At 44.7% G+C, this 23,776-nt stretch overlaps 1 protein-coding gene and 1 non-coding gene across 2 annotated transcripts in view; both read left to right on the forward strand.

Annotated features, from left to right (window-relative positions):
• The first annotated feature begins 14,545 nt into the window (after positions 1-14,545).
• Positions 14,546-14,618, forward strand: TRNAE-CUC. Its single transcript has one exon. It is a non-coding gene; the product is annotated as a tRNA-Glu (tRNA).
• A 6,717-nt stretch (positions 14,619-21,335) lies between these two features.
• The window catches only part of LOC103668927 (collagen alpha-6(IV) chain), a 63,068-nt gene continuing 60,627 nt past the window's right edge, over positions 21,336-23,776 (forward strand). Inside the window, exons 1-2 of the mRNA XM_040627574.1 lie at positions 21,336-21,488; positions 22,683-22,817. Of these exons, the coding sequence (XP_040483508.1) occupies positions 21,336-21,488; positions 22,683-22,817 (288 nt within the window). The remainder of the gene's footprint in view (positions 21,489-22,682; positions 22,818-23,776) is intronic.

Below are 23,776 nucleotides of genomic sequence, written 5' to 3' on the forward strand. Positions count from 1 at the left end.
GCGGCTTGGGTTTGATGTGTTTATCTCCCTCTTGGCTGCTTCTATTAGGATAGTGGTCTGAGCCTCTATGCAAAGGTTGCACTGACCTCTCAGTTCTGGGAGCCTCTGCTGGCCTTTTGCTTGTGGAGAAATCTGGAATACATTTGAGTTGCAGCCCTGAACTAGACTAGACTGTGGAGTGTGAATTCCCTCTTCAGGTCACTGGGACCTGCAGAGGTTCCAGGTAACAAGAGCCGAAGTACCACACTGCAGCATCTAAGACGCGTGTGCCTTTTTGAGGCCAGGGTCTAAAGCTCGTTCGCGAATGTCCCCTGCCTATTGAACTCTGTGGTCTGTGCCCCTTTTTGAGGTGGCTCACGTGCAGATGACCACCAGGCCTGATTTTACTGGCAACCCTCTGTCCTCTCAGTGTGGTGAGGGCAGATGATCCCTTTCACGCCGACCTCGGCGGTCTGGAGCTTTTGCTTTTTGCTAAATGCAGAAGACGATGGTCCCAAAGCCACAATTTCTCAGGGGTGGGTGGGAGAAGTTTCAGGCATATGCAGCTTTTTCGTCTTACCCACTGGGGTTGGAGTTCCTTCCGTGGGAACGCTGTGAATGCTTACAATAACATGGTGTTCCCTCTGCTCAGTGCACAATTTAATTGAGCTAATTAATGACAAGTAAACATCTCACAACAGTGAGCCTTCTGTTGGAAGAGTCGAGGTAGGATCAAAATCCAGACTGGTGAAAGAGGCTCCTTGGACCAGGGCATTCCAAGTGCTATCGGTCTGACCTGTTCCTGTGGATGCATGCATGCGTGTACCTTCTGTTAAAATAGTCTTTTTAAAAGCTCATTGGGAAAGTTTGCAAGAGTGTTTCTTTATCATCTTGTCACATGTACTGTTGGGAGTATTTTCCCCTGTGATTTTATCCCCAAACTTCTGTGACAGTTAAAGAAGAAAACCTTATTTCTGCAAAAGCTGTGGGATGGGAGAGAATTTGTGAGGGCCGGGTGTTTTTTGTAGCACATAACTGGTCCCCCCAGAATGTCTTCTTTTTACCCTCTTGCTAATGTGGCCAGGGAACACCTGAACAGTGTCAGAAAACAGATATCTCTTCGCTGTGGATCAAACCCAGCTCTGTGGTTGTCCAAGCTGGCTTTTTTTTTTTTTTTTGGATGAGTGCCTGGAGCTAAGTAGCAAGGGCAAACTCCGGGAAACCATTTGGAATTTCCATTATTATTTCTCAATTATCTGCATGTGGGAAAGGAGTGGTGGTTAGGATACCTGAACCAGCCTACCTACAGTTTGCTCATCCCAGTGGTTTCAGCATGATCAGTCTAATGACCTAATCACTATGCTGGGATCATATTCACCTAGTACTTAATCCTTTCTCAAAGCACTTTTCCCACTGAAGATTCGCATTTGACCCTCACAACAATCCAGGGGCCATTCCACAATTAGGGGCTGCCCCATAGATTGGTTGGTCAACAGCCATGCCATTTGGCAGGTCAAGTGCTTGGGTGTGTGTTTCCAGGTGCCCTGGGCCTGGGACTTTGGAAACCGTGGTATCACTGGTCAGCCTAAAGAAAAGCAGAGCGTAAGCAAACCGAGCTCACAGTTGCATGGTTATTTGCTTGGTGACCACCGCCCCCCCCCCCGCCCCAGTGCACAGTAGATAACCAACAAATGATTCATCCCCCTTGGTCCTTTGATTTTGCCATAAAGGTCTTTCAAATTAAATCTATTATTTTCTGACCAAAATTGATGTTGATTCTGAACATCCTAACTCAGAAAATGTTGCTTAAAGGTGAGCACTAAATAACACACTATGCCAGCACAGCCTCGCTTGGTATAATCAGAAAACAGTGTTCAACAGCTCTCCTTTCATTCTCCTGTTGAAAGAAGCAAAAAAAAAAATGTTGATGAACATAGCCGAAGAGCTCATTCTTCACAGGACTTTCCAGATGCCCACTCAGGTTAGAAGATCATATGTCTTGGTTAAGGCCAGGAACAGAAAATACAAATCGTAATATTGTCTACGGCCTTTCTCCTGAACAGAGCTAAGAGAAAATATGACAGTTACTTTATTAAATGTCACATGAGCTGTCCCAGCTGTTAAGCAGGGCACTCATATCTTTAATGGATATGACTAAGCTGTTTGAGCAGGAGAGGGACTCGTGTCTGTCCGGTAATGAATCAGTGACGTGGGCTGGTAATTTTCCGAGCCCATGCAGGAGCCTTTGTGTTCACACAGGTGCAAGGATGATGCAAATTTTACATGCATTCATTTCAACTGCTATTTAGAGCAGAGGTTTTCAGCCTTGGCTGCACATTAGTATCACCTGGGGAGCTTCTTCCGCCTCCCAGTGCCCAGCCCACACCCTGTCTCAGCTTGGGCTATCGGAACAAAATATCATAGACCAAGGAGCTGGAAAACAACAGACATTTATCTTCTTATAGTTACGGAGGCCAGAAGTCCAAGGTCAGGGTGTCAGCATGGTTGGGTTCTAGGGAGAGCTCTCTTCCTGGCTTGAAGATGGCCACTTTCTTGCTGGGTCCCCACACAGTGGAGAGAACTCTGGTGTCTAGTCCTCTTCTTACGAGGGCACCAACTCTCTCCACTCAGAACTCCACCCTTCTGATGATCTCCTTTAACCTTAATCACCTCCTTAAAGACCCTTTCTCCAATACAATTACATGGTAGGGGTGGGGGCTTCAACATATGAACTTTAGGGGAACCTAATTCAGTCCAACTGGATACCCTAAACTAATTCATTAAATCAGACTCTCTGGGAAGGGGACCCAGACATCAGTAGTTTTTGAAGCTCCTCAAGGGATTCCAACATGCTGCCAAGTTGAGAACTACTAATTCAGAGCTTCGCTACTCCAAGGGCAACCCACAGACTAGCAGCATTAACATCACCTGGGAGCCCGTGGGAACTGCAGAATCTCCAACCTCACTTCTGACCTACTGAATCAGAATCTGCGTTCTAGGAAGATTCCCCAGGTGATTGAGAGCATCCCACATGTTTCTGCTCTAGGGAATCTTCCTCCTGTGGTCAGACACTTGCAACAATAACTACGGGAGCTCTTGACATACTATAGGATTAACTCCAATTCCAGGTGCTTGACTGTGCAGCCTTCTGACCACTGCTTGATGATACAGCGTCCATGAGGTGTAGGGCTGGGCTCGATCACTTACTCAGGTGCCACGCACATTGTTGGGTAACTGCCAGGCAATGAGTGAAGTGACTGGTTTTAGGTTCTCTTCTGAGAACAGGGGTATAGTCCTCTTTTTCTTCCTGGTAACTGATTTGCTTTGTGATTGGTTGCACAGAGTTACCTCCTCTCAAAACCATTTGCAGCTGCTTGTTTAAGCTATGAATTTCACCCCAGTGGGTTGCTTAGCTTTTTATTGCCAAAGTTCTGTGTATTAAGAGGGTTTACCACTAACCCCATCTAGATGTTTCCTATACGTACTGCTTATACTTTGCTATTTCCATGGTTTCCATGTAAATCAACCTATCCATCTGGTCTTGTCACAACGTAGTTGCTAATTGCATGGTTGTATGTGTTTCTCTCTGACTCCAGCTACACTGGACTATAGGTTTTCTTGGTTGTAAAAATGCATTTTACAAGTTTCAGTTGGGGAAGATGAAAAAGTTCTAGGGACGGATGGTCGTGATGGTTGCACAAGAATGTAAACGTACTTAATGCTGCAGAATTATACACTTGAAATCGGTTAAAATGGTAAATGTAAGGTGTGCATTTTTTTTAAGATTTTATTTATTTATGTGACAGAGAGACAGCCAGCGAGAGAGGGAACACAAGCAGGGGGAGTGGGAGAGGAAGAAGCAGGCTCCCAGCCGAGGAGCCCGATGTGGGACTCGATCCTGGAACGCCGGGATCACGCCCTGAGCCGAAGGCAGACACTTAACGACTGCGCTACCCAGGTGCCCCTAAGGTGTGCATTTTTACCACAAGTTTTTAAATGTAATGCATTTCACTAAATGGGATGATGTATACTGGTTTGGCTCTTGGAACAGAAGAAGGGAATTCGCATAAAAACTGATGAACTCTACAGTATGGAGTTTTGTTGATAATATCATACCAATGTTAATGTTTTAGTTTTGATAAATGTGCAATAGTTATGTTAGATGTTAACGTCAGGAGAAACCAGGTGATGGGCATGTGGAGCATATGGGAACTCTGCTCTCTTTGCAAGTTTTCTATAAATCTAAGATTATTCCAAAGTAAAAAGTTTATTAAGAAAAAACTGGGGGCGCCTGGCTGGCTCAGTAGGTAGAGCATGTTGACTCTTGATCTCAGGATCGTGAGTTCAGGCCCCACGTTGGGTGTAAAGCTTGCTTTAAAAAAATTGATGGGGCGCCTGGGTGGCTCAGTCAGTTAAGCATCTGCCTTCAGCTCAGGTCATGACCCCAGGGTCGTGGGATGGAGTCCCACATTGGGTTCTCTGCTCAGTGGAGAGTCTACTTCTCCCTCTCCCTCTGCCTGCTGCTCCCCCTGCTTGTGCTCTCTCTCTCTCTGTCAAATAAATAAGTAATAATCTTTAAAAAAAAAGAAAAAAATTGATTCTATTATGACCTACCATTTTGAAAAAGAGGTAAGAATGAGCAGTAGAAACAGTCTGACAGAAGGAAGCAAGAGCTAGAACCCTTTTCTTCTCCAGAGGGTGCTTTTCTTTCAGGCTTCTAAGCTGTAATATATATATGTTAATTATATTATATACATTATATATTATATTACATATAATATATATTTTATACATTTATTATATATTTTTATATAATATATATTTGGTTGTATTTTGGTTTATATTTTTTAAATATATAAAACATCACAATAGCACTATTTACTGAATGTCACTTCAGCATAGGGGTTAAGAGTGCAGAAACCTGGTTTTGAATAGGGCTTCTCCCACTTTCCAACTGCATCACTGTGAGTAGTAATTTAACCTGTCTTTGCCTCATTTCCCTTATATATAAAGTGTGGATGATAATAGTACCTCCTTCATAAGACTTCTCCAAGCATTAAATGAGACCATCCTTAGGAGGTGCTTATCACAAGCATGGCATATAGTAAATACTCGATGTTACTATTACGTGCAGACACTATATTAAGTGTTTTGTATACATTTATATTACGCATGATCCTCCTGTAAATTTTGTTTTTAAATTTTTTTTACTGTTAAATTATACATTATGTATCCAATGTGCCCAAATCCTAAGTGTACAGCACAAGCAATTTTTACAACGTGAACACACCCATGTAGGCAACAAACAATCAGATCAAAATATAGAACATTATCACCACCCAGATGTCTCCCATATGTCCCCTCTCAGTTATTACCCACCACGATTAACTTCCATTTGTTGGGGTTTCTATTCAATTTCAAAGATCCTTCCCCCTCCATCTTTCATAGTTTAATTTGGGGGGATATATAAAACATTAACATGGTTTAAAAGTCAAAACTATACATTAGCAGTAATCTGTTTTTCCTCCTTCCCTCTCTTTCCTTCAGCATCTAACTTGAAGTAACATGGCGTTTAGTTTTAAACAAGAATCACATGACATGGATGGTAATTTCCAGAGCATTCTGAAGTACTTTGCAGTCCCCTCCCTTCAATTTAACTAACAACATTAAATGAGCACCTACTGTGGCAAAAGGTGAATCAAAGACCTATCTTCAGATACCCCAAGCCCAATTAGGGAAACAGGCCTTTGGACATAGAGTCCTAGTTCAGTGCCTACAAAATTCTGTATATGAAATCACCATTCACAATAACAACAAAAAAGAAAACCTATAACATATCTTTTTTTTACCTATAACATATTTTTGTTGTTAGTAATTCATCTAACAAAAAGGATATTAGGCATTTTACAGATAAAATTTTTAAATTCTACTAATAGGTATAAAAATCTTTCACTAAATGGTGGTAGACACCATACGGATGAATGGAATGACGTATCATTGTACAAATGTCATTTTCTCCCAAATCTACCACTTCAGTGCCCTTCCAACAAAAATTCCAGCAGGATATTATAAGGAACCTGAAACAACTTATTCTAGAATGCATATGGAAGTATAAATGTCTATGACTATCTAAGTCTATTTTGAAAAAGAGTAGAAACTTCCCCTTCTACAGTTTGAGACATGCTGCAAAGATGAAGAAGAAGAAGAAGAAGAAGAAGAAGAAGAAGAAGAAGAAGAAGAAGGAGGAGGAGGAGGAGGAGGGGAGGAGGAGGAGGAGGAGGAGGAGGAGGAGGAGAGGAGGAGGTGGTGGGGGAGGAGAAGGAGAAGGAGAAGAAGAAGGAGAAGAAGGAGGAGGAGGAGGAGGAGAAGAATGAGGAGAAGGATGAGGAGGAGGAGGAGGAGGATGAGGAGGACGAGGAGGAGAAGAAGAAGAAGGAGAAGGAGAAGGAGAAATTACTGTAGGACTGGCACTGTAAAAGGCAAATAAAACAAAGGAATAGAATATGGAGCTAAGAAACATGATAATATCAATGCAATTTCACAGCAAGGGAAGAATGGATTGTTTGTTTTTATAAAGAGTGGATCACCATGTGCCAGAGCTTCTCAACCAGTGTATCACACTGAAAGCCAAACATGGATTACAGGAGTGTAGAGCTATAATTGATCCCCTTGACTCTTCGGATGGCCAGGCAGGACCTAACGTGGCCAGAGCTCCCAACCTGTAGCCTCCACATCTGGCCATGAGCAGCCCCACTAATTTCCCACATTATGCCAAGAATATGCTATTATATTCTCTCTGTGTCATGACATGAAAAGGATTGAGAAGCACTGCCATATGGAGAAAAATAAAGTTGGGCCCTACCCCCATATAGCATAGAAAGGTAACTTCCAGGTAGATTAAAAGCCTAAGTGTGAAAAGAAAGGTAACTTCCAGGTAGATTAAAAGCCTAAGTGTGAAAAGTAAAACTATAAATGAAGGAGACTTTCTTTATAGTGTGAGATGGTATAGGACTTCATAAATAAGACCCTGAGGTACAGAACATAAGGAAAAGAAGTCATGAATTTTACTACTTCAAACTTGAGGCTTTCAATTCAATCAAGGACATCCTAGACAAAGTTAACAGACAGATGCTAGACTAGGAGAAGATATTTGTAATGTCAAAACCTGGCAAGGCATTAATATCTAGAATGTCCAAGGTACTCTGATAAATTAGCAGGAAAAAGGCAGAAACAACAGGGGAAAAAATGGCAAAGCATATTCACAGAATGGACAGCTCACAGATGGGGAAACTGGATTGGCTAACAAGCATATGAAGAGATGACAAATCTAGGTGGTATTCAGAGAAATACAAATAAAAATAGCAGTAAGATACTAAGTTATATTCACCCAACTGACAAAAATTAAAAAGATGATAATGCCAAGTGTTTATTAGCATCTGGGGAAAAAGGAATCCTCAGCATTGCTCGTGAGAGTGTAAGTTGGTCTAGCTTTTTGAAGAGCACTGGGATGGCACGTATTGCTAATAACAACAGATATGTTCCTACAACCCAGCAACCTCACTCCTGAGTATGTATCTGGGGGAACCTCGCCGGGGTTCTCAAATGGGATGCTTACAAGGATGTTTATCACAGAATCATTTGTGTAAGGAATTGGAGGCCAACTAAGTGTCCATCAGTGGGGAAATACACATGTAAAGTATGGTGACTGCATACCCACAAGGATTAGAAGCCTTAAAGTAGTTGTGCAAATACTAAAGAGATCTTGAAAACATTCTTGTGAAAAGATAAGAAATAGAAGATCTATGGCCCAATAATATTTACATCAACTTAAACACACACACACACACACCCCACCACCACCACCAACAACAACTATCATCTATCTATCTATCTATCTATCTATCTATCTATCATCTATCTATCTCTATCCTAGACTTACATCCGATGCATTATAGAAGATCCCTGTGAGGGCACAAGAGTGAGAATGGAGATTTGGGTGAAGGAAAGTAATAAAATAAAAGGAGGGAACTTAAATGGACTAATGATAATATTTTGCCATGAACTGAGGGGTGTAGATTACCTCAGCTTTCTACAACTGAGTTCCAAACAATACACAAAAAAAATTTTAAGCTCTATGAGAAGGGAGATGATAACCCCAACCAGGGAAATCTGAGAGGTCTCTTTAAAAGAGATCTGATTTGAGCTGAGCTTTGAATGATAGAGCCTTGGGAGAGAGTTGTGGAAAAGAGGGGTATGTTCGCAAGGAAATCACTGGGTTGAAGCCAGTAAGTACAGGATGAATTTCAGTATCAGCAAGGAGACTTACGCCTGGAGTCTAGGGCAGCCAGGGGTGTTTAGTAGAAAATAAGCCTGCAAAGACAGGTGGGAGCTGAATGGTGAAAGGCTTTCAATGCCTGGTTAAGGAGTATGGATTTTATTTTGAAAGTAATAGGGAGTGATTTACAGTTTTTGAGCAGAAGAGTGATAGGATCAGATCTAGGAAGATTACGGTCCAGCGTGTTAGATTGACAGCAATGTTTGGCTGCAGACAGAACTCCAGAGGCTGTTATTATCCAGGTGAAAGCTAATGAGGGACTGAGCTAGGCTTTTGTTATTGGTCCCTAAGGGGACCAGTAAGAGGAGTGTAGACATGGACTTGAGAAATTGACAGGACCTAAGAAATAAATTAGAGTGGTGTCTCATCTTTATAGAGGAAATAGTAGAAGGTTTAGGAGGTGAATAGAATCACCGAGAGAGGAGCAAGAGCCTTGGGGCAGAAGGGAAGGGGCCAGTGAAGAGGACTGAGATGATAAAAAACCGGAGGACCCATAGCGTCGTGCAGGGAAAGCCAAGGAGATGGCTGCAGAAGGGAAAAGAGTGGTCAGCAAGGACAAGAGCCGCAAAGAAGGTCTATGGGATTCGAATTTACTTTCCAGTTTCTGGTGACTTTCCAGTGAATGCTTTTGAGAGGGAGGAGCTGGAAGGCCCAGATTGCCAGGAGTTGGGAAGAGTGGTAAGAGAGGAAGTGGAGGCAGTGAGTGTTGTCTAGTTTATCAAGAAATGTGTTCTGGAAAGACACAGTGGTGGAGAAATGGCATTGGTCAAGGGGTGGGAGGAAAGATTTTTGTTTTACTTTTTGACATCAGGCAGACCAGAGCATGTTTTGAAGACTGAAGGAAAGCAACCAGTCCAGAGAATATAAGGGGGAGGAAGGGTAGTTACTAGAGTAGGGTCCCAAGGGATAGCAGGGCTCCCCTGAGCCCCCGTGTAGTCTACCTGACAATTGCTCTTTGAAAACAAGCCTTGCTCTACACCTTGACTTAAAATTTCCCCTAGTCATGCCCCTTTGCTTCACCCTTGGGAGAACTTCCCTCTCCCATATGGCCTTACCAGAGCTCCCCCACATTTCGCCCCCTCACTTTCTTTTCATCTCCTGAATTCCAGGGAATGGTTAAAACTAGACTACACAAACAAACCTCTCTTTTTCAGTCAGCAAGTCAAAAGAAGCAATTAGCTGATGGGTTCTCAGGCCAAAGACCTGAATCTCTCAAAGCCTTGAAGGGGAAAGAAAGCACTTGAAGGTTTGTTTACCACTCAGCTTTAGGGGACAATAGTCTATGATGGGCTTCACTGGGGACTTTATCTCTGTGAACTTCTCTGTTAACTTCATCTGTAACCTTGCCAGCACCAGACGTAGAAGCTTTTAAAAACCTCATGAAAGCAGAGAATGAAAAAAAGAAAAAGTGGCAGTGGTTGGAGAGGTAAGGGGGGCATAGGGCCCGTGGAGTGGCCTGCAGCTTGTGAATCTCTTTTTCTACCCCAGGTCCCAGGGTTTGACTAGTTTTCCTTCCTTTTCTGGCTGCCACTTCCTCCCTCCCCAGTGTCCCACCTGAATTCCTCTCAGAAGAGTTTCCTCATTCATCCCTAGCTCTGCTTTCTCTGGGAAGCAGATCATTGCTGCAAGTCATTGCTACTGTCCCTAAGGGAACAGTCGGGCAGAGCACAATGTGACAAAGATGTAAATGACACTATAGAAGTGGGGAAGGTACAGTGAGCTGTGAACATGTGAGCTGCAGGCTTCCCTCCTTACCCGTGGCACGGACTCTGCATTGGCTGAAGCCATCTCCCTTTAAGTTGGGCTCTAGACCAAACTACAGGGTCTTCAGTCTGCGGTACACGTGGCCTGGCATGGTGCACGGTGGAATTTTGTCCACGTGTGGATCTCCAGGTTGTGCTCTCTGGCTCCCAATTTGTCCTGACAGCACTGACTCAAGCACTCAGTGCTCTCTGTAATTCATAGCTACAGCTAGTTCAGACTTCTCACTTAGAGCAAAGCCAACTTTTCTAGTCAGTCATTTGTTTATCAGGAATTGCTAGCTCCCTTCCGGATCACTCTCCAGCCTGGACCCCAAGATCAGCTATGTCAACAAGGCTCTCATGTCCTTCTATTGGACCTATCCCTCTCCCTCACCCCCATCTTCAGCCCCCAATACTTCTGATGTCTGTGCCAGAACCCAACCCTGGAAAGCCCCCACCACCTGCTTTGCCTGCTCCTGCTCCTGGGCTGCCAAAGTATTGTTTGAGGAAAGCTTCCTCGACAAAAACATGTTCTCTAGTGTCAGCAGAGCTCCCAGGGCTGCTTGGCAGCCCTTCACACTTTTCTAACAATTGACTTCCTGCCCCGTCCCCCATAGCATCTCCTCCCAGCCCTCTCCAGCTGAACCTCAGCTACCCTCACTCTTACGCAACCTCACTTCCAGCATTGTGAAAATGGAGGTCCATTTGAAATGGACTTTCTCCACTTCCCTCTTACTTACCAAAACTTGTCCTGGGCTTTTTTTTTTTAATACATCCTTCTCCACCCTCTCCTTTGAAGGACTAAAAGGCCCTCCTCTATTTCTAAGACAAACTTACCAACGTCCTTAGTTTGGGTTCAGAGTCATATCCCTCCTGTCTTCCTCTACCTTACGATACACTCATGGGTGTATACAACTCATATTTCTGACTCAGACTGACATCTCCAGGGCAAGGTCTATGTTATATTTCTCTCTGTGTTCCCAACACATAGTACCGTGGTTGGCACATAGTAAGCACTCAACAAATGTTTACTAAATTGGTGAGTTATGAGTGGACCAAGTAGATTGACTTGAGTTCTTTGTCCTTGGTGCATCTACTTAATGAGTTGCTAAGCGTGCCACTGGGCAGCAAGAAAGATGAAGGGAAGAATCAAGAGGATTCAATAAGGTCCTGAACCAGGGTTTTTGGGGGAGATACATAACATGGGAGTAGAAATTTTTTTACCCAGAATTGACCTGTCACTTTATATAGGGAGTAGGGGGAAGAGCACTAGACTGGGAATAAGAAGGTCCGGCTGGGCTGCTCATAAGCTGTGTGGCCATGGACAAGTTCATTAACCTCTGGGCCTCAGTTACTTTCTTTAGCTCATTGAGGACAAGGTTATTATGAACATTAAATGGAGTTGTGGATGTGCAAACACTTTGAAATTTGAATCACCTCTCCAGTACAAGCTTATAGTGCTTATCCTTTTTTTTTAAGATTGTATTTATTTGAGAGAAAGAGAGAGAGAAATGAGTGGTGGGGAGGGGCAGAGGCAGAGAGAGAGAGAAAGAGAAGCAGACTCCCCATTGAGCAGGAAGTCCAACTCGGGGTTTGATCCCAGGACCAGGGCTTGATCCGAGGACCCCAAGATCATGACCTGAGCCGAAGGCAGACGCTTAACTGACTGAGCCACCCAGGCGCCCCGTGTAGCTCTTATTCTTGATGCCACATGGTTCTGGAGCTCCTCCTTTTCATCTGTACCACAGCTGCCATCACCACTATAGCCCGTCCTTCCTGTTGCACACTGACCTAGATTTCACCTCAGCTTCAAATTACCCATTACGTAAAAGGGAAAGATATCAGGATTGTGGAACCCTTGCTCTCCAAACCCCCTTCCCATATCCTTTTTGGCCTGTACGGATCTGCGTGGATGACTTTACTTGTCTTTAGCGACTACTGCATAGGTGGGGGAGATGTCAATCGTCCCCACTTCTGGAAATCCGTGGCTGGCTGAGAGGTATATGGTGGACTATGCCAGGATACCAGCAAGCCCTGCCATTTTAGCAGACTCCTGAGCCTACGGGCCCATATATTTGGGTTGGAATGTGTATCTCTTTATCTGCATGGGTGTGGATATGAATCCTCCTCTGGTTCTAAATGAATACAGGGGTGTGGGTCTGCAAGAGAACCACACTGAAACTATGTGAGTAAGTTGTTCCTCTCCCTTCCATGCCCTTCCCTCCCCTTTCAGAGCTCCCTGAGCTCTTTGGCAAGGGTCCCGACAGGGAGTTTCTTTGATCCTACCCTCCTTTTATTCTTCTTCTGTTTAAAGAGCAGTAGTTGGTTACTCAACATTCCCTCCAAACCCCAAAACTTGATGGCTTCTCATCAGAGACTTGGGGAAGCCAGCATTGATCCAGAAGCAATCAACTCACATCAGCTCAGTATTGGACCAAAGGTTGTGCAGTATATCAATGATGGGTAATTTATTGTGTCAGAGGAAAAGGCCACAAGTATTCCTTGTCTAATGGAATAGATACACTGCAGCAAAAATTGCTATCAAATGAGTTTCTGGCAAGTCCTGTTTCACTTTGATTTTTATTGTAAAACCACGGCTGTGTTTTGCTAGAAACGCTAAAAGAAAAAGATGGGCTTTGGGTTGTAATTAAACCATGTATTTTAAACCACATTTTAAAAAACTACAATAATAAGATGACAGTGCAGGTCTGATCATTTTTAAACTATAATTAGAATCCTTTGCTAGACAGTCCATTTGTCCCCACCTTTCTCAGCTTCAAATTCTGCTCTTCATTTCATTCAATTTTTTTTTCCTACTGAAACCTCCCCCTCATGAGCCCTTTATTGATTTCGGGGCTTCCTGCCTTATAAACCTAGCAGATGGGCATTGTTGAAAATTGAGAGTTTGGTTATTAGAGGTTTTTTTCCCCCAAAAGCAAAGCTTTGTCGACAGAATGACCCCTCAGCCCCTCTCACATACATTGTCTCAACTGATGCTCAAAGCAACCCAGGAAATAGGTGGGGCATATAACAGCCCCATTTTGCTGCTGAGAAAACTAAGGCCTAGAGATGAATTGGCTTTCTCAAAATCATCCAGCTAGGGAGTGAGAACGGGGAATAGAACCTGAATCTTAAGATTCTGTTTTAAACAGGAGGTTTTTCTGAGAGGCAATGACAACATCAATCCAAGTTTGCTAGAAGGCTTTCTTAAGAGACCTGTGCCATCAGATCATACACAAGTTGCCTTCTAAATTCAAAGAAGGAAAACAAAATTATGGCCAAGTAAGGATTTCAGATTTTTCCAACTCGCCTGTCAGTTTTAGTTGAAATTTGTCCCAAGAAGAACCATATTTATTTTCTCATGTGGTCCAGAAACTCAACACATGCTTTGTACTATACTGGGGCTCTTTGTATAGACTGTGTACCCATTCGAAGGGGTGTGGGGGGCTCTTTCAACTATCTGTAATGGTTACAGAAGTGGTTGTTCTGTTTTTATTTTTTATGGCCTGTTATTGGTCATATTTATAGTTTTATTTGATTTTTGGTTCTTAGACATCCCAATTACAATATTGACACAAAAGTCTGGTCTGGCTTCTGATGTCATTTTATGTGACCTGAAAATTCTTCATCAACTTATTCGCTTCTATCTAGCAGACATCTCTGCTTCATCCTATTTTAACAATTATTGGCATTCCCCAGGGGCAAGGGAAACTATAACACGTTTAAAGACAAAATTCTCCAATTTCTGCTCAGCACAATGATCATCAAATTAGTATCCTGTGCCTCTATTCCTTTTTCTGTTCCTAATTTAATATGCTAGCATTAGGGACTCATAGCACATCAGAATTTGTCTACACGAGCCTAGTAAACTGTCCATTACCCACAGAGCAATTAAAGAGGCCATTTTAACTGTAGAACAATTAAAGAAGGAGGAGGAAGAGGAGGAGGGGGAGGGAGAGGAGGAGGGGGATGGGGACGGGGGAGGAAAAGGGAAGAAATTAAACAAAAAGCTATCTCCTCTTTTCTTTAAGTTCTGGGGAGTGCCATTCCTTGAACTGCCTTTTAGGACTTCAGTTATTAATTCCATTAAGTGAGTTTCTGTTAAATATTACCTGTTCCAGTGAAAAGATTGGGCAAATTGAGATCAGTTGTCCTGCTATCAGTGAAAATGACAATATTTTCTGCCCAGAATAGCTCTCACTGCCCCTTTGCAAGTGGGTTTGGGATTCCACATTCAGAGCAAGGTAGCTTGGTGGGAAAAGTAGAGGCTTTTGTACCACCAACATTAGCTTCGCCAGTTGCCTGATATGTGACCTCAAGCAGGTTCCTTACCCGCTCTGTATTTGGATTTCAGTTTCCTTACCTGTAAAATGAGTCTAATATCCACCCATTGGGGCTGTTAGAGAGATGGATTAGAGTTGATGGGACTTAGGAAGTGCTTGGTAGAAAGAAGGTCATTATTATGTTTTAGAAGAGGCATCTTAGGGGTGTCTGGCTGGCTCAGTTGGTAGAGCTTACGACTCTCAATTGCAGGGTCATGAGTTCAAGCCCCACGCTGGGCAAGGAGGCTACTTTAAAAATTTTTTTTAATTAAAAAAATATAGAAGAGAAATGTGAATAAATAGGTAGAAGGGAGGGATGCAGAGTGTTGCCCAGCAAGAGTTAACTTTATCACTCTGGGAGGTGTCTTTCTGAAAATTTCAACACGCTCACAATAGCCACTGGAATGGGTGTGTGTGTCTTTGCAAACAAAACGTGTAGATGCATGTCTTCATGCCTGGGCTGGCTGCTTTAAACACTGATTATAGCTTAAGAAATAGAAAATAAATGTGTTTTCATTTGGGTGTTGAGGGCAAGCCTCTGATACTGCTTCTTAGCCATGACAGGCACTAACAATTTGGGGGGTTCACAATTTGCTAGACACCAATCACCATTTATTTTTGTATGTACTTAGACGGGCAGGGTTACTGCCCTTGCTGGCAAACTGTGGATGATGCTACCATTATCAAACTGAACCAGGGCTTCCTTGGCCACAAAATGGGTCTGTCTGTATGATATGAGTCTTTGTCATACACTAGACCTATTCTTTGCCTACTGGTGTTCTTTCTCCCTTATTTATTTCTGCACACAATGCTAGCCCGTTAGTACTATTACAAGGAGAGTGGAGTGGATGGCTGTCTCCATATGTTGCAACAGAAGGAGCAGAGTTGATTGCGAGGCCCCGGTACCAGCTCTGCCACTGACCAACTGTCTGACATTCGCAAGCCCAGTTGGCTAACTGCTTTGCAGCTTGGTGCCCTCAGCCTACCACCCAGATATATTGTGATCTTCCAAAGGAATGGTGAGAGAAAAAGTGTCCTGAAGTGTCTTAAGTATTCTGACCTTGGGGGTGTTATCATTAGTTTCTTTCTTACCATATATTTCATGGCTAGGAGAGAGACTCCAGCTACTTAGGCCAGAGTCTGCTAACTTCTTGCATTTCCTCTGCCCCAGCCCTATGGCTAAGATAGGAATTCCAGTTGGAACGTGACGACAAAGTGTAGAGTTCAAGCCATCTAGTTCCTAGGCTGGAGGTCAGGGATCTCTGCTTCATTTTCCCCAAAGGCACATAGGGCTTTTTCAGGATAGCAACAAAGTCCTTTAATCTAATTTTTCCCTTAGCTAATGAGACTTGGAGGTAGCCTTCTGGAAGATTCCCAAGTGCACATTTAATTCTGTATTTTCGTTCATTCCACGGGTACACCTCAAAATAGAGTGTCTACTGCATACCAGACATAGCATCTCTGGAGATACCATGGTAAAGGTGTCAACTGAGCACCCTGCCCTCTCAGACCTTCAATCTAGCGAGAGCAACAGGTGCAGAATATCTCCTTACATGTCCCCAGGTACTTTAATTCTCACTTCTCCAAAGGTGGACTCCTCATCTTACACCCAAGACTCTTCTTCACCTAGGCTTCTTCATGTCAGCAAAGAGATCCACTCAGTTGCCCAATGAAGAAACCAGGGAGTCATCCTTCACACCTTCAGTCTAACCCACCAATTCCAATCTAGCACCACATTTTATTGTTTTTACCCTCTGAAATATCTCTCAAATCTATCTTCTCCCTGTATTCTCTTGCACAAACCTAGTCCAGGTCACCGTTATTTCTCTCCAGGAGCTCACAGCCTCCTCACTGGGGTCTATATCTCTGGTCTTACTGCTCCCTCCACTCCCTTCCTTTATGTGTAGAGTTGATACTGTATGGACTTTGGTTAAGTTCCTTTCCCTTTTTGGGCATCAGCTTCTCCATCCTGAACAGAATGAGTTCCTAAGTCTTGTACAGCAATCTTTTCTATGGTTCTGTGATCAGATGGTTCTCGATTGCACTCTGGTGCGGCTATCTAGACTTCCAATGAAGGTATTGCTGTGCCTGACCACTGACTTCTCAGTGTGCATATTCATTCATTCATTTCTCCATTCATTCAGCATTTACTGAGCTCCCATTGTGTACCAGGCACTGTACTCAGCACAGGTGATTCAGTGGGAAATAAGACACGCAGGACTTGTCCTCAAGGAGCTCAGTCTGTTGGGGGATATAGACACAAACAGGCAATTTAGCCTTCTGTGGGGTGGGGATAATCATGGAAGCCTCCCTGGAGGAGCCAATATCTTTTTAAAATTATTTTTTATTTTCTTTTAGAGAAAGAGAGAGAGAGCATGTGCGAGTGAGCAAGAGGGGGTGAGGGGTAGAGGGAGAGGGAGAGAGAGAATCTTAAGCAGGCTCCACACCCAATGTGGGGCCCAAGGTGGGGCTCGATGCAAGACTCGATCTCATGACCCTGAGATCATGACCTGAGTCAAAATCAAGAGTCAGACGCTTAACTGACTGAGCCACCCAGGTGCCCCTGGAGGAGCTGGTATCTTTTTTGGAGGCCAAATGATAAATAGGAGCTAAGCAGGAGAGCAGAGACATGTACAAAGTCCCTGGAGCAGGATGCTAAAAGAAAGTAAAGCGAGATTGGAGAATGGCAGACCAACTGGGAGGCTGTGGCAACACTCTAAGGGGAGACATGACGAAGACCTGGATGAAGACCTTGGCGATAGAGAGAAATGGACAGGTTTGAGTTGTATTTTGAAGGTGGAATTCACAGTCCTTGCTGGTGGATGGGATGCGGAAGATAAGGGGAGAAAGGTCATGGAGAACCATTGGATTTTTGGTTTGGTCAACTTTGTGGATAGACTGTCGTTTGCTGAGTTAGTTTCATTAAATCAAGAGGAAGAAGCTAGTTTTGAGAATGGGGTTGAGGAGGAGAAGATGATGAGTTCAGCTTTGGTCATGTTGAGTTTGGGATGGTATATCCAGGTGGAGAGGCCTAGTAAGCCATTAGTTACAAGGATATGGCACATGAGAAGAGCAATTGGGGCTGGAAGTTCAGATCGGGGAGTCATTAGCATGTAGAAGAAGTGCCTTTAGGAGAAGGAGCAGACACTGAAGAGCTGAGTGCCCAGGAGAGCCAAGACACCAACACCAAGAAAGGGGGCAATGCTCTCACAGATGTGGGGTGCTGGCACACATGCTCATTCATTCCTGGGCACACATCCCTGCCCCAAAGAGAGTTTCTCAATGATATCTGTGTATCTCCCACTTAGACTTAAGAGAAGGAACATTAAAAGTACTCAGTCATAACTTCTCCATTTTACCATAAATGTTACCTAAAGAGGAAAGGGAACGGATATTTTCATGCTACTTGCCAGGAGTTCATTAACTCACTTAAATGCCTACAATAACCCTACGCAGACCTATTATTTCTCAGACCTCTAGAGACTTGGTGGTTAAGTCACTTGCCCAAGGTCACCTAGCTATTCCATGACAGTAAGGAGATTTGACTCCAGCTCTGTCTGACGCCAGATCCAGCACCATGATACCAGGTCACAATAGGACACCGCCCCCTGCTATATAATGGGACTCTCCCGAAGGCCCGTGCACACTCCCTTTTCCCTCCTGCTTCATAGATATCATTTGCATCCCCTAGCTTAATGCTTTCTCTCCATTAAAATACAAATCCCCTTGGGGAGAAGTAAAGCTCTAAGTTGTTCTCAGTCATTTATGCCTCAGTGGCAATGAGTTTCAGATTCTTCCATAGGCATAAATTTTAATTTGATGGGAGAAGGACACTGGAAACTTCACGGAGGGATAAAAAGACAGAAAGGGGGCCAGTAAGAAAAAGCCAGCCCCCTCTGTTTCACACCCATACCTAGTCTGAGGCATGTGCTTTTAAGATTCCTCGATGCTGTTTCTGCGCATGTGTGCCACAGCAGTCTCCCCTTCTCCATGGTTTTGCTTTCCGTGGTTTTAGTCACCCGTGGTCAACCATGATCCGGAAGCAGATGATCCTCCTTCTGCTCTAGGTGAGAAGGTCATAGTAGCCTGATGCTACGTCACAATGCCTACGTTGTTCCCCCTCACTTCACCTCATCATGTAGGCATTTTGTCATCTCACATCATTCCAAGAAGGGTGAGTCCAGAACAGTAAGATGTTTTGAGAGAGACCACATTTACATAACATTTTTTACAGCACGATTGTTAATAATTGCTCTATTTTATTATTATTGTCAATCTTGTGCTGTGCCTGGTTTACAAATTAAACTTTATTCCAGGTACGTATGTACAGGATATGACAGTGTGAGTGTATATATAGGGTTAGGTACTGTCATGGAACGCATACCCACAAGTAAGGAGGGACTACTGTCTTTTATACGCAGACCCATTTTGGGTCTGTTACCCCACTGATGCAGGGCTGGAGCTGTGGGTGTGGTCTGATCTAAGGTGACCCGAAACTGCATACTAACCCCAATGCCCTGTGGTCAGCAGGAGGGAGCCAGCCCGGGCTTCACTCAGACACTGTAGTTGCTGGCCTCAGGCGCAAGTCCCAGGTCGGTCTCTTGAGAATTAGACCCTGCTGCGCATATTTAAAATCCCTAGCAGATGGAGGCAGGAGAGCTTGTTGGAAAGACTTGGAGGAGTCCCTTCTGCCCTGTCTGGGTCTATTTGCCAAAATAAATGACATGTATCAGGGCAGGGCATTGGTCCAAGCCCATTGAAATTCTGCTAGCCATCCAAACAGTGATGGTGTTTCAGATTGGTTCTGTGAAATGATCAGAGTTAGGAAGAGAGAAATGATGTGTGAGCATCTGGCTGCCGCAGCCTACTGACGGGGACAGTCCCAGGGGCGGGCCCGGGGTAAGGGGGGCAGCCTCAAGGACCCCCTAGGACATCTGCCACTGGCGAGCAAGGAAAGAGCCCCACGCTGGCAGCAGGCAGTCTGGTTTGGGTCCCATGCCGATCTCCTCACTAGCTGTGCGACCCGAACAAGCCCTTCCCCTTCTCTCGCCCTCTTTCTTCCCCCCGTGTAGAAAATAGAACCTAGATGAAATGGTCTCCAAGGGCCCTTTCTGCTCGAACATTCTGTGACTTCTCTGACACTGGTTTGATTTCTTTTTATTTGTAACGAGAAAGGCCCACCCTCCCACCTGCTTATCCGCAGCGGCTGTGTTCTCACACTGACCTCTGCTGGCCATTATGAAAAGTGCCACCGATAGCTTCTCTGGAGGACCAAAAAACAATAATAATAATAATCGCAGTTCATCATTGATTTAGGGTTAAGCTTCAGCCGTAGAGTAGGCACAGAGACAGGAACCCTGTGCCTTGGAGACGAGCGAAAAAGAACACACAGCTGGAAGCACAGAGGAAGCATATCTAGGGATGGCTGACAAGACAACCCACAAAACAAACGTCTCTCGCTTCTTTCCATTGCCATCTTGGTCTGTTCACCGCACTCTGTGCCACTGTATGACGGGACCGCAGTGGGAAGAGTCCTCGTCTCGCATCCTATGGCTGCGGACTCCAGAAGGGCCTGGCACCCCGCTGAGGAGGCAGTTCTAGGCTAGTAGTACCTCAGAGGCCTCTGAGACATCCCTCAAGCCCCGCTTCTGGCCCTTAGGTGGGTCTGAGAGGTTTCTAGCTGGATCAGCCCAGAGCCTGTATCTTGGAGGTACGCATGCCCCTGTGGGGGGCCATTTGAGAAGCCCCTTTGGAAAAAGAATTAGAATCCAAAGAATCCACGAGTCCTTTAAGAGACTCACTTTAAGCTCTCTGTGGCAAATTCAGCATGGCGGGCCAGCCAAGAGAGAGCGGGTGGGCCAGGGAATCCTGCCTTTTCTGGATGGAATCAGGTTTCCTGTTAAGTCCAGCCCTAGAATCGCCTCACTCCTGTGTCTCCTTAGTTACTCTTGCTGAGTGCGTGCTCACAAAGGCAAGAGACCAGAGTTGGAGTGTGCCTGCCAGGCCCTGCTCAGGCCCTGCTCAGGCCCTAGTGATGTGAGCAAGATGGGAACTGGACCACTCCACAGTCTGCTCTCTCAGTCTAATGGTTTATTGGGCTCTCCACCTCCCATCCTTCGATGTGGGAAAGCTTTGGGCAGGCCTCAGATTTGGGTCAAGCATTCAGTGCCCTGCCTGCATCCTCTCTGCTAGTAATAACCTGGCCTCAGCAAGCCCATCCTGGCCCCCATCCTCCCACCAACCAGTCCCCTCCTCCCCCAACAGCTGGTTCTTATCTGTCTCCCTTGTTCCAGCCTCAAGCAGGCTGCCCTGGCCTCCTGCTGACACACACATGGTCTCCTGAATGCTCATGGATGAGTTTCAGCCCTGAAATGCTGCCTTCCTGCCATCTGTCCATGTCCCCAAATCTCTGAGCATTCCCTATTCGCTCCTCCATCAAGTCTTCAGTGTTCCTTCCTTGCCTTCCAGGCCCGCCTCAGTTGGGGCCCCCTCAGCTTTTCCACTGTGGGCTATGACTTCCCCCAGCCATGGACAGAACGTAGGCATTTCACAAACCCTCCATGGCCAACCTTTTCTTTTGCTCCTGGACCACTTGGGCTCTGTTCTAGACTTGTACTGTTTGCTGTCGTTTTGTGGACATTAGCCTTGAAAGCTAGGCCTACCTTTTGGACTTCGTTAATCCGCAACACCCCAGCATTATTTTTTTTTTAAAAATTGGTCTTGGTCTTTTTCTTTTTATAATATATACATAAAATATACATAAAATATAAATATATTAAAAACTTCCAAGAGTAATAAATACCAGACTCATTATAAACAAAATTCCAACAATGGGGGGGTAAAAGCATACAAAGTGAAAGTTCTCATCCCACTCCATTATTGCTTGAAGAAAGCCCATTAAGCACTCCGCAACCTAGCACCCTTTAGAGATTGTACATTGGGTGCTGGAGAAGGTTGATGGGTGGTGGGTGGTACTTCCAGAAAATTGCAGCTTCTAGGGAAGAACATCTCCGTACTTCGTTGGATGAGTTGTTAGTCTTCGTGGGCCTGATTGACACTGGAAATTTGACTCCAAAGGCCCCGCACAGCTGGCGACCATTTGCATCTCCAGTACGTGACTGGAGAAAAGCTGTTTCCAGCCTTTTAAAAAGTAACCGTTGAAGGTAAATATTAAAGGGCATGTCTAATGGGCTTTTCTGAGTTTTTCGCAGATCTATAGGAAATTGCAGATAGTCAGTAAAAGGGCCAAGAGGTGGAGAGGGGAAGCGTTCATGAAAACAGGCTCTCTACCTGGTATGGCGTTGTGTTCTCTGAGAGGTAATACACATTAATAATGATTTTCATCTTTCTGCCAAGAATATTCAGTACCTACTGGGATTTGTTCTAAATGATAGACCAGCCCGCCTGTGTTGCATCCACTGGGGTTAATTCTCTGTCTCGGTCAGCTTTGAAATGTCAGCCTGAACTCTCAGACTTAATTGTTACACACTTTATAACTAAGGCATTCAAAATCCTCAAGCTGCTCCCTCTTGCTATCATAATTGATACTTACTGGATAGTCTCAGGCTTCTTGAATTTTACACATTCAACATTCTACAGATGGTGGGTTAAAGGGAAAGAGGGAGAGATAGAGAAGGAACAAATAAAGAGTGTGTGTGTGTGTGTGTGTGCACGTGCTTGTGTGTGCGTGTGCATGTGCGTGCACACGTGTGCGTGTTCCCTGTAAGCATCTGTTTCCAGTGGCAGCGATCGGGCCCTGAGATCTGCAAACATAGATGAGCTTTCCCAGGTTGGTCAGCCCATGGGTTTCTGGGTTCTCCCCTCTCTGGATCTTTCTCCCCTCTCTGGAACCCTCGAGGCAATGTTCTTTAGGCCTAGCCATTTCTGGACTTCACTGCAAATATGGGGTTGGCCATTTGAATGTGAGTTATAAAATGTCACGAAGCTCTCCAGCGTTCTGTTCTTTCACTATTTTGACAATCCGATGGATGGCCTGGCATTAACTAGGAAGAGGACAATATTATCCCACCTGAATAACTAATCTCCTAAGAAGTACAAAGTTGAAGGATTTTGGTGCACATGAATCTTATTAAATGTGCTTATAAAATATGTTCTATCCAAATAAGCTTAGCAGCCCCGAAAATAGCCTTTTCTGATCCGTGTCTGGAACTTTGGCATGCTTTACAGATCTCTAAGCCAAAATTATTTAGTGAAGTGATGACAGCGTTCTGTGTGCATGGGAAAATGGGAAATGTTGATGTTGAGCCCTCTATTGGCTAATTGCACCCCTTCTCTCCATCTTAGGGGCGACCGGGACCAATCGGAATTCAAGGTCCAACGGGTCCTCAAGGATTTGCCGGCCCTAGTGGTTTAGCCGGGTTGAAAGGAGAAAGGGGCTCCCCAGGGCCCCTGGGACCATATGGACCAAAAGGAGATAAGGTAAAAACACCAGAGCTTGGTTTTTCTTTGACTAGGGGACCATAGGGATGAAGGTGAAAGGTTCTAAATCTCAGTTCTGTTCATTTTTGGAAATAATACTAATCCTGAGTACCTTGGTGCCAGGCTGCAGACTTTAATAAGGAACAGGATGGGGATATGCTGCTAATGGATCAACCCATTTCTAGAGAGACCCTCATGGCAAGCAAGCCATAAAGTGCATGTGTTGGCTACTCGCTAGATAAGTGAGCTTGCTGGGGTGGGATTTCAGGTGGGCGCAAGGTGGGCATGGGTCAGAAGTTCAATCAGCTGGCCAGGAGAGGTCAGGAATCCAAGCAAGGAGACTGGGAAACAAGGTGTCAGAATGCTGGGAAGGAATCTGGGCCACAAAGGTAGGGAAAGAGATGCAAGAAAGGAGATTGATCATGTCATGGTAGCTGGCTGAGTTTAGCAGCTTAATTTATGTTCCCTGCAGATTTTAATCACCTCCTATTTACCCCACTGCTAAGGGAGGGATTCCAACCCTAGGGTTCTGGGGATGGCAGAAGACATGATTCCTGACGCTGCATGGAAGAGATTGACAGCAGGCTTATTAATCACCTATACTCAGCACAGGGTAGAAGGACATCACACACCATGTGGGCAACGTGGGTGGGGGTGCACTCTGGAACAGAATAAACCAAAAGAGGCTGTGGGAGGAAGCCTTTGTAGTGTCAAAAGGGTGAGGTGCCCCTTGGTTCCCAAGGGAGGATGTGGTTGGCTTGTTTGAATAATTCAATGGGCCATCAGGGACTGAAACCTACAACTCAGGGGTAAACAGGAACTGCACCTGCTCTGTTTGATAAAGAGGGCCATTTGCCTAGGAGACCTTATCTATGGAAGGAGGGGAGACAGGAGAACCTGGGGCTAGGCCTTTAGAGGTCCTCCCGGTTTTCCCGGATGTCAAAGCAGCATGTAATATC

This window comes from Ursus maritimus (genome assembly GCF_017311325.1).
Source record: "Ursus maritimus isolate PB19 chromosome X unlocalized genomic scaffold, ASM1731132v1 scaffold_X1, whole genome shotgun sequence".
Taxonomy (NCBI): Eukaryota; Metazoa; Chordata; class Mammalia; order Carnivora; family Ursidae; genus Ursus; species Ursus maritimus.